The sequence below is a fragment of the Phascolarctos cinereus genome, unplaced genomic scaffold, assembly GCF_003287225.1.
Source record: "Phascolarctos cinereus isolate Bilbo 61053 unplaced genomic scaffold, phaCin_HiC Scaffold_3;HRSCAF=262, whole genome shotgun sequence".
In the NCBI taxonomy this organism is placed as follows: Eukaryota; Metazoa; Chordata; class Mammalia; order Diprotodontia; family Phascolarctidae; genus Phascolarctos; species Phascolarctos cinereus.
In genome coordinates this window covers 170,588,425-170,603,347 of record NW_027555736.1, presented here as the reverse complement: position 1 = coordinate 170,603,347, position 14,923 = coordinate 170,588,425, and the positions used below count along the sequence as shown (strand labels likewise).

The 14,923-nt window shown below is 48.0% G+C and overlaps 1 protein-coding gene across 1 annotated transcript; it reads right to left on the bottom strand.

Annotated features, from left to right (window-relative positions):
• Positions 1 to 62: 62 nt before the first annotated feature.
• On the bottom strand, positions 63 to 10,364 carry JPH4 (junctophilin 4). The gene is made up of 6 exons (XM_020966705.2): positions 10,288 to 10,364; positions 9,154 to 9,710; positions 7,907 to 8,678; positions 4,900 to 5,018; positions 3,724 to 4,256; positions 63 to 2,371 (listed from the first exon to the last, which is right to left on the bottom strand). Exons 2-6 carry the CDS (start codon positions 9,530 to 9,532, stop codon positions 2,288 to 2,290), a joined length of 1,887 nt encoding a protein of 628 aa, XP_020822364.1. The 5' UTR covers positions 9,533 to 9,710; positions 10,288 to 10,364; the 3' UTR covers positions 63 to 2,287.
• Between the last annotated feature and the right edge of the window lie 4,559 nt (positions 10,365 to 14,923).

Sequence of the window (14,923 nt, the reverse complement as noted above, 5' to 3'; positions counted from 1 at the left end):
CCATCTCCAAAGGTGGTTGTGAGGATCAAATGAGATAGTATTTGTAAAGTGCTTTGCAAATCTTGAGTTGTAGAAATTCAAATTTATATAAACAAAGAAGCACAAATATTATCAGTAGAACCAGCTCCCTTCAGCTCTTTTGCCCCCCACCTCCAAGTCTTATATTCCATACACTTGGTTCTGAAGTGAGCAGATGGGACAGAGAGGGAAAACTCAAAGGTTGTGATGAAGCAAACGCATACTATAGGCCTGGGGGGTCACCAGCCACCCTCCCCTGATCTGTGGGTTCAGTCCCCCAAACTCAATTTTCCCTCCATAAGATCTTACTTTTAGGGCACTAAAATTGACCAAGGGAGGGGGAAGGCGGCCTTGGGGTCAAAAGGTCTGAATCCCTCACACCTCAAAGGAGATGACTGCCCCCCCTTTTTTCAAACTTTTTTATTAATATATTTTTTGTTAAATTTATTTTTTTCCTGCAAGACTTGGTGTGGGCCGAGATGTTTGACTTCAATCCCAAATCCACGAAGTAGAAATTTGAAGTAAAGTCTTAGAGGGGAAGGAAGTGGGCCAGGTAGAAAATAGCCTGGCCAGAAAAAAAAAAAGAGGGGGTGGGGGGCATTCCCAGGCATGGACATTCTTTGGGGAAGGGGGATAATGGGCAGCTTGCCTCTCTGCCTCATGCAGGGGAAGGGAGAGGCTTTCAACAATGAAGGACAGATCCTGGGAACCTCACATCAACTCCCTTTCTAAGGTTCCCTCTCATTTGGGGGAATGGCCAATAACAGGGATTGCTCAACTTCAAACTCCTCTTTCTCAGGGACTTTTGACTTCTACCTTTCACCCTGCTCCATGTGCATGAGGGGTTCCTCTTTCCTAGTTCCTTTTCCCTTTCAAGGGATTTTGACCCCAAAGAGATAGATCCCCATTTTGATCCTCAGAGAGGAAACGATGTAATAGACAGCAAGTATGACCCTGGGCAAGTCACTGAAGCGCTAGGTGCTCTAGGCAACTCACCAAGACCATAAGTTTCAGAGAAGGTACCAACCTGCATTGGTAGAGGGAGTTTCCTCATCTGGGATTTCCCTAAACCAATGAAATCACAAGTCTAGTTCCTATACCTATTTTTCGACACTTAACCCGTCCTCAGACCTTAATTGGGATTCCTGAGAATGACTCAGTTTTGCTGCCTTTTGAGCCCCCCCCATCTACTATCCATTTCCGTCTCCAAGAAGTCCTTCCCATCCCAGCCTACTTCTTCTCCCATCCCCAATGGTAATGGAGCACTAGCAGAGGTTCCCCTAACGCCATACAGTAGGAATGCCTCCCTCTGCCCCTCTAGAATATTATCAAGGCCTCAAACAAGTCCAGACCATGTAGAGATGGTGGTGGTGGTGGTGGTGGTGAAATTATGGAGGTGGGGGAGGTGGAGAGAAAGGGAGTATGTGAAGGTTTGGGAGGAAGGGGATGGATTTTCAGGTGTTTTTGTTCAGCTAATTGCCCACCACCCCTGGGGCTGGGAGTGGGGGAAGAATGTGAAGCACCCTGCTCTCCCCTTCGGATCTTTGCCTATGGGGAGGACAAAGTTAGGCAGGAACCAAGTTCAGTGCCTAGAAATTTGATAACTTGCCACAGGGTAAGAAGTGATGCCCCCAGTGCATTCCATCTCTATTCATTAGTCCTGCTGGTCCCCCAAAACATAATTTCCTTTGGGAGTATGTAAGTATTGGTTACCCCCTCCTGGGACTGGAGAAAAGCAAACAATCTCCAAGCAGGAAGTCTGGGATGGAGAGGCAGAAACACAGGGGGTGACTTCATAGCAGCATTGCCAGTGCCCCACTCCTGCAGTCAGTCACCCCTTCTCCAGGTCCCCTCTCCACCTTGCTAGTGGGAGACGTCTCATATACCTCAACATCATGCCTCCGTTACCCTGAGTGCCCACCTCATCTCTTCCCTACAGAAGTTTTGATCCCTAGGAAAGCTAGGAGGGTGTGGGTGGTGATGGTCTGACTTAGATTTGTATGTCTCAGAGAATAACTCTGAGAGAGAAGAGCCCTTCATTTGTAAACAATCTAGAGAAAGAGAAAAAAAGAGACATAAAGTCAGAATAAGGGAGAAGAGGGAGAAAGCAAGAGAAAGAAGAGGGAGCAGAAAATAATAAATGGGAATGGAAAAAGAAAGGACAAAAGAGAAAGGTAGAGAAAGGAAGGTAGAAGATGATTGAGAGAGAAAAAGGCAGGTCCAAAGGAAAGAGGAGTTGGGAACCAGAGCCATAGACTAGGGAGACACCTCAGGTGAGGAGCTGGGAGAACAGGAATGCCAGGCTCAGGTCCAGCAGTGCCACGGCTCCCACCACCAACGGGTTAGCAGCTCCCTGGAAAAGGAAAAGGGAAAGAGTGTCACCTTCCTCAGAGGTCTGAACGCCTATTGATCCCACTGGGGACTGAGTCAATTTAGCATGATGGGGCTTGGTCTGAGATGGGCAAAGCTAAAGCTGCCAAAGCCCCTTTGGTTCCAAGAAAGGCCAGAAGTGTGGGAAGCCTTAACTCTGGGCTCTGCTCAATAGCCTTCCTCTCTTTGCTAGGTCACAGACCTCTTCTCCAGCATCCCTCTGCCTGTGCAGCCCAGTGGTACCCTATCCCCTCATTTCTCACCTGCCTGCACTACTTTGGGACATTTTTGACTTCTCTACCATGCCCCAGGAAGCTTTTTGTTAGGTAACCTCGCCACCCTATAGGATCTTGGTTTCCACCTCATCACTACCCTCTACCTCTCTGATTGGAGTGTGGGGCCATGAACTCCAAACCTCCATTTAAAGAGCTCTCCTTTCTCACCTGGCTGCACTACTTTGGGGCTCCTCTGACTGACTATTCCACCATGCCTCAGAGTTGGGTACCCCAACTCTTTAGTTTCCTTTTGTGTTTTGTCTCCTCCTATTAGATTGTAAACTCCTTGAGGTCAAGGGCTGTCTTTCTTTTTTTGTATTTGTATCTTCACTGCTTAGCACAGTGCCTGGCACATAGCAGGTACTTAATAAATGTTTACTGATTGTTGACTGTCCCCAAATCCTCATCAGGTCTAAGCAGGGTCTGACCATAGTGGCCGGTAGTACATGTGATGACTATTATTGCAGTCAAGTACAGAAAGGAAAGAGGATGTGGTTTCTAGGAGATGAAAAATGAGCAGGGTCCATCCATTTATGAGTTCTGGGAAAAGTCCTTCCCTTCCTTCTTTCCTGCTTCTTTCTGGGAAAGAGGAGGAACCATGGCAGGGAGGGAAGTTTATTGTTTCTGGGTCAACAAATTGGAAGGGATGTCAGGAGGGATGGGAAGATACATAAGGAGGAATAAGGGGTTTGGAAAACTCTGTTGAAAACTTTGTCGTGTCACCTTGGGCAATTCTCTTGACACCCCCCCCCCACTTTCAAAGAACAGAACCTAAGCTCTGGATAGGACCTTCCAGATGCTTTCTAGTTCAAACCCTTCTGCAGCAAACATTTTACAATGTTACAAATTTTACAAATGTTACAATGTTTACAAATGAAGATATTGAAAAATTGGAAGATAAAAATGGTAAGAAATTGAGAAGCTAAGGTTGACTCTAGGCCACCAAGGTCAAGGGAAGAAAGGCTGGAGAAGAGAGACAAGGGATAAGAGACTCAAAGGGAAGACTAGAAAGAGTTGGGGCGAGTAGAGGCTGAGGGTCTGGGGTAAAGAGGTAACTTACCCGTTGGGCAGGTTCTTCGGTGGCACCAGGCTCCTCTAGTGCCTCTGTCAGGTTCTCTGCTTCCAGAGCCTTTCCAGATGTGCCCCTCAGTATGGGGGTGACTGTGGGCTCAAGCCCTGGGTCTAGGAGAGGCTCTGAGTGGGGCAAGGACTCCTCATCCTCTCCCTCTTCTTCTCGAAGGCTTCCGGAGCTGTCACTGGAGTCCCCAAGGAGGGGGGAACCATCACCAACCCCTGGCCCCTGCACCCCAGCCTCATCCTCAGCCTCATAGCCAGCTAGCTCCTCTCCAGGTCCACCTGGGCCCCCCCACTCCTCTGGCCAAGATTTGGGGCCAGAGAGGTGGCCTCCATCATCCCTAGAGGGCAAAGGACTGCGGTGGGTAGGGTGTCTCCAGGGCTGGCAGGGGGAGGCAGGACTGCTAGGAGGTTCTGGAGTGCCCTCAGAAGGGGTCAGTCCATTCTCATAAACCCCAGGGCTGTCGCAGTCGGGCAGCTCTGTATCAGTGCCTTCGGAGTCCTGCCTGGGTCTTCGGCCTGGGGCAAAGGTGGGTGAAGAATGAGGTCACAGATCTATGCTTGGGGGTTGGGGAAGTTAGAGCCTTTGATTCCTGGGCATAACCCGTAATCTTTCAAATGAGATGTTTGTAAAATGCTTAGCACAATGCCTGAGACATCGCAGGCACTATATAGATGCTTATTCCTTTCCCCTTTCTTGAATTCTCCAAACTTCCTTGACATCACTCCCTAGATTCCTTGGTCCTACCTCACATACATTTAACCTCATTCTCTAACGCCTCTGATTTCACCTTATCCCTCAAACCTATTCTATTTTTCATATGATCTTCTCTCTCTCTCTCTCTCTCTCTCTCTCTCTCTCTCTCTCTCTCTCTCTCTCTCTCTCTCTCTCTCTCTCTCTCTCTCTTTCTCTCTCCTTCCTCTGACCCTGATTCTCACTCCATTGACTGACCTCATTTAGGACTCTCTAAATAGTCGCCCCTAACTTCCTTCCAGGGATTCTTATTCCCCTTCTCCATTTTCCTCTCTCCTCTCCCTAGCAGTGTCCCTCCATTGAAACCTAACCCCTTGTCCCCGAGTTGTCAAGGCCATGCTAGAGCTTCAGGGTACCACCACCACCACCACCACCACCACCACCATCCCAGGGCCCTTCACTTCTCACCTGGTGCATCCAACCTGGGTTGCAGGTCCTGGGCCATTAGTTTGGCCATCCGAGCAGCCTCCACAGCTTTCTCTGCTGTGTTGCTTGCTGCCACTGCTTTCAAGAGAGCATCTGCTGCCCTGCCGGGACCAGGGACAGGGTCTTAGTGGGTCCACCTACTGCTGCCCTGCTCCCAACTGAGCCCCTCCAACCTCATGATCCAATTTCACACTGTGAGTCCTTGGTGGCGATACTCAGCTTATAGCACATCCATCTACCATCTTCCTATTCCTAGTCCACTCTTTAATCAATCACAACTCCTCAGCCTCTGTTATGATCCCTTCTTTCTTGTATGTCTCTGACCACTCTATCCTAGAGATTCCCTGCTTTCCATTTGCAGTGCAAAACTTCTTTGATCTTCTTATACCTGACCTCTGATATAGTTGTTAACACACTTTCTTGTTATTATCACACTTCTCTCTCAATTCCTTTTTCTAGTAACACTTTATCATCTCCAGCCTCTTGGACTAATCCTTGTTCCTCAAAGGAGACTCCTCCCTATCTAATAGTCCCTCCCTCTTTATCTTCCCCCCCACCCCACCCCCGTTATGAAATCCCTCCATATATTATCACATTCTTTTCTAAAATCACTGCTCTGTGCTAGGGAACCATTTCTTCTGCTATCATCACCCGACCTCTCCGCCCCCCCCCATAGCTATTATCACCCTTTCTCAAATGGTGTCATCACACCTCTTCTCTATTATCACACCCCCTCTGTGCTTTCCACAACGACCTCTCCTTTTTTGATTATCATTTCCCTTGGCATCCTCCCCTCAGTATCACACAACCTTCCTCTGCAGAACATCATGAAGACTTTTGGAAGCAAGTTTGTCCTTACCCTGCAGTTTTTAACACCTCCCCCACCCCTCCCCCCATTGTCCATACTGCACAAATTCGCCATTCCTTCTCACCATATCTTCACTATTACACGTTTGTTACGCATTCATTTCTTTAAGCATAATTTCTTTTCTATTATCCCCACCAGTCTCTCTTGTATCACTTCCCTCAGTTCCAAAAAAGCATGCTTTCCCAGGTTTCTGCTATTATCACATACTTTTTGCAGGCTAAGATCTACCTTTCTTCGTCACTCTCTCACACCATCTCTTTTTATTACATCCCCTCTTTGTTTTTTTGTCCTCTGTGAGCTTTGCTGTCCCTTCTCTTCCTAGGTATGCACCATTATGCAGCAAACCTCTGCCACTTATTTTATTGCAGCCCCTTTCTGTTATCATGTCATTCCTCTACATTCCCCAGTCCTCCTCACTTTCATGTGCACCTCCCCCCCCCAAACTCTGTTATCCCAGCATTGCTATTGGTTGCTCTGATTGAGATCTAGTCTTTGTTGGACTTCGGAGATTTGGGGTGGTTAGGTGAATGTGTAGTGTGTTAGATGGTAGAGCCCTGGGAATCAGGCTCTCAGCCTGTGTGTTCAGGCCCAGGCTTCTGGGGCTACCTGGGAGAAGCTCTACTGCTGAGGTTCCCTTGTTTCCATGGATTCCAACAGCCAATCAGGGCTGCCAGTCCTGTTGCTGGGGAGACCAGCCAGCCTCCTCCCACTGCCTTGCTAGGCATATACACAGAACAGTTGTTCCTGTACCATTCAATCCCCCTATCCAGTCTGAGGTCTTCTCTACAATTGGGAAGGAGCCAATGCTCAAGATATTGACTCTATGTTAGTAGAGAGACCCTGGTACAAACCCAGGTGCACAGTGGCAGGCATATATAAACATGTACCCTCACACTCAGACATGTACACACATGTGTGCACATAGTTTTACATCAATACTAATATTCTTATCCATATATGCAACACACACACACACACACACACACACACATACACATACCTCATTTGGTAAGCCCTTTTAAAAAGAAAATCTGATATACAAAAGTCAGAACATTTGAATCAGAAAAATTAAGGAATGATAGCTCTCAAAAATTCTTACAATCCAAAAAGGATTTTTCACTTTCTGATGATTCTCCACATGTTCTTTTAAATAGAAAGATCTTTTAGAAGGCTGAAAATATGAGTTGATTTATAAGAAGTCAGTTTGCGCACAATTTTTCAGCAACCCCATCTAAAAGGCAGGTGCAGGAAATAATGCTGGGCCACACCTCACGGATGAGTATTCCAGCTTTGGTCTTAAGGCCCAGGTCTGAAATGATGTCAGACTTGTCAAACTGGAATGTGATTAGAAATGGAGGTTACTAACCAAACTCTGGGCCTTCTCTAGGCCCATGCTGCTTCTTGTCTCAGAGGAGAAAAAAGAACTTGGGAAATGTCAACAATCTATGACATTTTTGAATCTGCTACCATGCTGATCTATACTTTTCTGTGTGTGTGTGTATGTGTTGTATACACACATCTATTACACACATGTATATGTATATATGTGTGTATATATACATATACACAAAGATATTTACAGACACAGTTACACGTATACTCAAACACCCAGAGATACACCTTCCCACACACACATACACCCATACACACTGACATACCCACACCCACACCTACTCTAAGGCTCAAACTCAAACAAAAATCACAGGATTATAGGATAACAGGCTTTTAAACTAGAGGAGGCCTTAGAGATCATCTAATTCAGCCTCCTCATTTTATAGATGAGGAAATTGTGGCCCAGAGAGTTTCATATAGTTGGAATTTAAATTGGGGTTCTCTGATATGTTTAAATACAGGCGTCCATACACACATAAATTACACATTGACCCCCTACTCAGCTTATATAATTTTTCCTACCACTCCTTTCTGTCAACTACATCTTTTCCCCCCTCCTAACCTCACTTCTTTCTTTCTCTACCTGCCCCTCCATACCGTCACCCCTACCCCAAGTGCCTCTGTCTTGGTTTCAGGTTCCATACCTTCCCAGGGCCTCAGCTTAACTCATATCTGTTTCCTGGACCCACCCCCTTCTCTACAATTGCTTCCCATTTCTTTAGGCCCTACCTGGCAGCAGCAATCTCCTGGCGCTGGCGGGCTACACTCACTGCCCGACGGGCACCTTCTACTGCGCGGTCCACCTTTTCCTTGACCTTACCCCTCCTCAGGGCCAGGGGTAGGAGGCTACGGACCCGTCCACCTCGAACCAACCGGTTGCGTTTATACTTGCCCTCCTCTCGGGAACCGTCTGGGCGGGTGGTGCGGCCGTAGCCGTGCCTCCGGTTGCCGAGCCACTCGCCCTCGTAGCGCAGCCCATTGGAACGCTGGCTTACTCCGTAGCCGCTGCGCCTGTCAGCCCTCCACTCTCCTGCATACACTTCGGTTGCAGACCCTTCAATGAGTGCCGGAGGGACAGGGGCTGGAGGTTCGCTGGCCTCAGAGCCTGGAGGCCCCGTGCTGCCCACCTCACTGCTCACCTCGCTCCTCAAAGATCCCCGCTTGCTGCCCAATGAGCTCCGGCGCCCACCTGCCCGAAGCCCACTTAACAATAGGGAGCGGCGGAAGAAGCCCCCGGCTACTGGAGTTCGTTTTCGGGAGGAGGCCCCATCTGGGTCACCTGGGCCTGCCAGCACAAATCCCCCCCTGGAGCCAGAGGCTGGGCTACCACCCTCATCACCAGGTAGGGGAAGGGGTATGGGTGGTGTTGGGGGGTCACTGTGGCCTGAGTCCAGTGAGGTGCGGCGGGGTGACCGCAGAAGTGCTGCTTGTTGGAAGGGTACGCTCTGGCGAACCCCATAGCCATGGCGCTTGCCAGCTTGCCACTGGCCCTGGTAGGTGCCTGAGGAGAAAGCAAAGTGAAGATGAGAGGGGGAACAGACTTCTTTGTCTCTCACCCCTTCCCTGTACCCAGCCCCTCCCCCCAGTACCCAAGTCACTGGTACAGAAACAGCAAATGTAAGATGGTACAGGGATGGTTAGGGCACAGACAGAGTTGTTTATGAGGGGCAGGTGATTAGTGGATGAACTAAGACTAGATGGGTGTGTGTGCGTGAGTGTGTGTGCGTGTGTGTGTGTGTGTGCGTGCGTGTGTGTGTGTGTGTGTGTGTGTGTGTGGTGGCCGTACTTTATGGAGACAGAGGAATAGCAAGAGATATACAGAGACAGACAATCAGTATGGTCACTTAGATGTGTGAGGTCAGTTATAGATACGCCATGGAGGTATGATGAGTTTGGCGAAAGCGGATGGAGACGGAGATGGGCAAAGTATATAAGGAGAAACAGAGAGTTGAGTGACCCCGCTCACGCCCTGGCACCTCCGTCAGAGTAGGTCTCAGTGCCGTAGCCGTCCTGGAAACCATCCTTCCAGAGCCCAGCATAGCGCAGTCCCGAGGCACTTTCCCATACACCACTGGGTCCCTTCAGACCACCCATCCACTCTCCACGATAGGTCCAGCGGCTCTTCTGCTCCACGCCCAGTCCGTCGCGCTTTCCTTGCTGCCAGTGGCCTTGGTAGCTGTGCCCACCAGGCCCAGTGAAGACACCCAGGGACTCGAAGCCATGAGCCCAGCATCCACTGTACTCTCCTTGGGCCCCGGGCCCTGTGCACACGCCATAGCCATGTGCTCGTCCAGCCTCCCAGCCCCCCACATAGCAGCCGCCATCATCAAAGTCGAACTTGCCCCCGGGGGACATGCATGTAGTTGGCGTGGCCTCAGCCTCCCCACAGTTCAGTACATCCTTGAGGGCCAGGGAACTGGGTGAGGGTGTGGGGCCTGGATGCCTGGTGGGCAAGGGGCTAGGGGTGTCAGACTTGGGCCAGCTGGGAGTGCCCCAGGATGGGCAGACAGGGGTGGGCCCTCATCCTGAGTGGCTGGCAGAGAAAGAAAACAGAAAGGGAGAAAGAGACTGAGTGAACATTCCTCCATCCTTCCCCCCTTCTTGGTCTGGGTGGCATTGGTGTCTCCCTCTTCCATGCATTTTCTCCAAACAGTTCCACAAGGTTTTAGGGAAAACCAAGGGATATCCCAATCCATATATTATCCTTCTCCCTGAGAATTTTCCATCCTAGGGTAGGGACCCCAATCTCCATTTTACCCCTTTCCCCATGCCATCCCTTCCCACCCCATTTTGCATCTTTAGCAAGAAATTCTTCATTTCCAGTCTTAAAGGGGTGGGTAAGGACAGCAGCTTGGAGGAGAGGTTGGGGAGCTCCCAGAGCCAATGCTCCAACCCCTCCCCAATTGCTGCTAGCACCCCATAGCTCCTTGGCTTCACTCTGAAGCCAACCCAGGGGGGTGGTGCAGGTGGGGGAAGGTTGCTGTCAGCTGGCCAAGATGGGCAGGGGGTTTGGTGGGGCGGGCCAACTCAGGGCTAGGGGAGGCACTGCAGGGGAAAGGCAGGGGGTGGAGACAGGCAGACAGGCAAGGAGAGGGGCCAGTTCTACTCACCATGTGGATTGGGGCTCAGACTGCCCCCCAGGCGCAGCATCCATGGCAGGAGACCCCCCCCACCCCACCCCGGCCAGCCCCCCTCCCCCTCTTTTCCGGAGAAGCTCCCCTAGCCCAGGCAATAATCCTAGCCCAGAGCAGCAGGACTGGCTCCCCTCTCTCCCCAGCCACAGAGGAGCAGGCTGGTGGGGGGGCCGGGGGAAGAGATGGGAATTGTGTAGGGGAGAAAAAAATTGCCTCTGATGGAGTCAGGGAATCAGAGCTGGGCGGGAAGAGGGAGGGGGCAGTCGTAAGGGGGGGTATTATTTTTAGTTGTTTTTTTCCCCCTTCTTATGGTTGGGGGAGGAAAAAAAAATCAAAATTCCGATCCCATCCCAGCACAAATCAATGTTTGCTCCATCACAGCATCACGGGGAAGGCAGGGCCAGGGCCAGGCAGATTTAAAGGGCCAGGAAAAGGAGAGGAGAGGGTTGGGGATAGCATGAGATGCAGGAGAGAAGGAGAGACTGTGGTGGGAGGGAGAGAAGGAGGAGGCAGAGATAGAAAGAGACAGACTCCCACCAATGCCACCAATGAGTGGGAGGAGGCAGTAAAAGGAATGGAAAGAGAGGCACAGAGATACCCAGGGCTGGAGAGCAACCCAGGGAGAGGGGTGTGGGATGAGGCAGAGAGGAGGGGAGAGGGGGAGGAAACTGAGAAGAAGATGGGAAAGCAGGAGAGAGACAGAAACCGGTGGGGGGTGGGAGGAACATGCAAGGGTGTGTGTGGGGAGAAATACAAAGAGAGATGTAAGGAATGTGAGCTGAGAGAGGGAAAGAGAGACAGACGGAGACAAGTATCGAGCTGGTAAAGGATAGAAGGAGAAAGAAAGGAACAAATACAGACACTGAAGGCTTGACATGAAGATGGGGAGAGAAACAATATAGGGCAGGAAGAGAGAAGCAGAGACCAGATTTTAGGGAAACAGGACTGAACTGGGAGTGGTTGGTTGTGGGGATTATTTTTAATTTTTGCTTTTCAGCTCTCCAGAATGCAGGCTAGGAGGGGTGGGAGGAGAAAAATTTCAGCCCTTTGAGCCCCCTGCAAAGCCTATCTAGTAAACTTCTGAACATGGATGCTTGGGTCTCCTCAGTGCATTTTAATGTTCCTCCTAAAGAGAAATAAAAGGAGAGCTAATTATTAGGCCTAGGTAGGAGAATGAAGGCAGATGCCCTGAACACCTTCAACTACTCCTTTCATATCCTTTTCTAAGGAAGTTCATACCTGGGGTTCCATGTCTGCATAGAATCTTGCCTTCTCTAGGATTTGCTGCTACAAGCTTTGGGAGTGGGGTGGGGTCCAGAAGAGCCATCAGGAGGGGAAAAGTCTTGTGGATTATCGTGGAGACACTATTTGGAACTACTTCTTTCCCCTCCTGACTTCTTTCTCCAGCCCCCTCCCCTACAAAACCAAATCAAACTAAAAAACCCCAGATAAGTGCCTACCCTACATACACAATAACCGAAAGGCAGGGGTATATCAGATACCCAGATGCAGACAAGGCCCCACAGTACCACTCCATTCTTCTCCTCCTCTCACCCACTTGCAAAGCTATACTGAGGGTTCAGGCACACACATATAGGAATATGTCTTTACATGAAGGGTACACACACTCACTTAGGTGCGGTCACAGACAGACAGATAGACAGACCCACTCTGGCGGGCACACAGCAGATGTCACCAACCCACACAGAAACCTAATGATGCATCCCTATCTACTTAGATTCAGTTCTTCTGCCTAAATCTTCTCCACATAAGGTGAGGAGGGCAATATGTTCAATATGCAAACAACATGTTAAAAATACAAACGTACTTGTGAATTTATGGTTTCAGAGCCATAGAATTTTAGAGCTGGAGGACACCCAGCCCAGAGATGTCAAACATGGAGCTCACATACAGCAACACTCCTGGCAGAGGGCTGCCAGAACCAAATTAAAATATAATCAGCAAATATTTAACGAAAAAATAAAATACAATAGAACAGAGGTACATTATATTTTAAGGCAGCATTCTCTGTTGTAGTTCCTTATGTATGGATTAGTGGTCTAAATGCAATTTGAATTTGATACTACTGTAGGTAATACCCTCTTATTTTATAGACGAGGAAACTGAAGTTTGGGGGTAGGTGGGGTGTCGCTCAGGCAGTTAGTGCAAATTAGTCTACAGCTCAGCATTCCTGACTTCTAGTCTGCTGTTTTTTTCGATTATACCATGCTGCTACTCATATTCTTTTTTTAATTAAATTTTATTTTATTTTCAAACAAAGATCAGCCTTCTCTCCACCCCACTTCCTTCCCCACATCCCCACTGAGAAAGCAAGAAAAACAAAACTCTTGTTATAAGTACATATTATCATTTCTTATTGGCTATGTAAAAAAAAAAATCTCAGTCTATGCTCTGAGTCCATCACCTCTGTCTGATGTTGCTCTGATGGGCAAAGCTTTTTGTCATGAGTCCTCAGGAGTTTTGGTTGGCTATTTCATGGATCAGAGTTTCCAAGTTTTCTTTTACATATTTGTGTTAATAAGCCCAGATCCACCTTCTTACCCCAACCTCAGCCAACCTCCCACCCTCCCCCAGCTGAGAACACAAGAAAAACAAAACCCATTATATATATGTATAGTCAATCAAAACAAAATTTCTACATTGGCCATGTCTTAAAAATATTTGTCTCATTCTGCATTCTGAGTCCTTCCCCTCTCTATCAGGAGGTGGGTAGCATGTTTTATCATTAGTCCTCTGGAATCCTTGTTGATAAGAACACAATAGTGTTCTGTCACGTTTATACCAAAACTTATTCAAACATTCCCCAATTTATAGGCACTCTCTCAAATTCCCATTCTTTACCACCTCAAAAAGTGCCATATTTTTGTACATCCTTAGACGTTGTTTTGCTTAAGACTAGTCTTTCTCTTAATCTACTTTCCCTTTAATTTGCCTTCCCTCTTTTCTTCCTTCCTATATCACTGCTGGGTGCAATGTATTTCTATACCAACTCTGTGTGTGTGTGTGTGTGTATTCTTCCTTTTTTTTTTTGTCCAGTTTAGGTGACAGTGAAGAGCAAGTGTCAGCCACTCCCTTCCCCCCTCTCCTCTTTGTTTCTTTAGATGTCATTATGTGAGATAATTTTCCCTAACCTTCCTTTCCCTTCTCCCCTGCCCAATGCACATGTCCCTCTTCCCCTTCCCAGCCCCACCCCAAGTCTCTCTTTCCATTTTTTCTTTTCTTAGCATCATCAAGATGTAACAGAACCACTTCCTAGCCTTGTCTAATTGCACTGCCTCTGTGAAGATGATAGAATTAGTGGGTATACATGTATTATTTCCCTATATTTGAATATATACAATTTATCCTTGGTTAGTCCTTTATCATTGTTCATTAATGTTTACCTTTTAATGTTTTTCTGCATCTTCGTATTTGTACTTCAAAGTTTCTCCACAGTTCGGTGTTTTCATTAGGAATAATTGGAAGTCCTCTATTTCATTAAAGATTCATTTCTTCCACTATAGCATTATACTCATCTGCAGCTCTGCTTGGTTTGAACTCCATGGAACAAGATGCCTGAGAGGTTACCCCTTGGTGTCCTGTCCACCCCATCCCTGACATTCTAGCTTCCTTTTGTGTTTTGTCTTTCCCCATTAGATTTGTAGCAAAATGGAGCCTTACATATAGAGAGGGGCTCATGTTTGCTGAGGGCAGTAGTTGTGTGATTTGAAGGGAAACAGAATAGAATTCTCCAACCTCTTCTCCCTAGATCTTTCTCCAAAGGAGACTTTTATTCCTGGCAGGAGTAGAAGCAGGAGGTTGGGGCCAAAGGCTACTCTACTTTCCTCAGAGAGAGGGGGTATTGGGCAGAAGTATATGTATCTGCTCACTTAAATATTATTAGTCTAGGGGATATAGTTGGAGTCTATCTAACTTCTGATTGCTTTGTCATTTCTGGAGGGAGAGGGGACCCCAAGCTCTATATCCAAGGCTTGACCTCTTTCCCACCAAATACCAGAGCCACAAAGAACACACCTAGAGAGCAGCAGAGAAACCCATTTATCCAAATCATAGTGAAACAGAAATCAGAGAAGGTACACATAGGAGAATATATACCAGATAATACAGAGTGAAGGAGTTCTCCCCCACTGAGAATGGAGCAACTCAGCTTAACCAAGGGAGGGGGTCCTAAATGTCACCCAAAAGGAAACTCCCTAAAATATCTAGTGTAGCAAGCTGGGAATAGGGACATGATAGAGACTGCCAGTTCTTCTCCTGTCTAACCTGAAGTGGAGTTTGCATCTTCTGTCTTCTTTCTCAAAGCTGGAAGTGAGATGTACCCGAAACCACTCGTGCTCCAATAGTCCCAAAGGGGACTGGCCCTGAGGAATCCTGAAGGGGCACTCAAAGAGGACTCACTTGGAGCGTTCCAAAAGAGACTGGTGAAGGCTGGAGCTCTCTTGCCTCTCAACTCCATTTCACCTCTCATACAGGTCAGGCTTTCATCTGTACCAATAAGAAGAGAGTCCCATGCCAATGAACTGTAGGACTGGGGCCTGGTACATAATAAGCACTTAAATGTTTATTGAATCGAATCAAATGGAGTTGAATA

Excerpts from the sequence above, each read along its gene's own strand:
- JPH4 (XM_020966705.2), bottom strand. The coding sequence starts at position 9,532 with ATGTCCCCCGGGGGCAAGTTCGACTTTGATGATGGCGGCTGCTATGTG. Across the intron at positions 8,679-9,153 it reads TGAGACCTACTCTGACGGAG|GCACCTACCAGGGCCAGTGG; the intron begins GTGCCAGGGCGT and ends CTTTCTCCTCAG. Across the intron at positions 4,257-4,899 it reads ACCCAGGTTGGATGCACCAG|GCCGAAGACCCAGGCAGGAC; the intron begins GTGAGAAGTGAA and ends CCTTTGCCCCAG.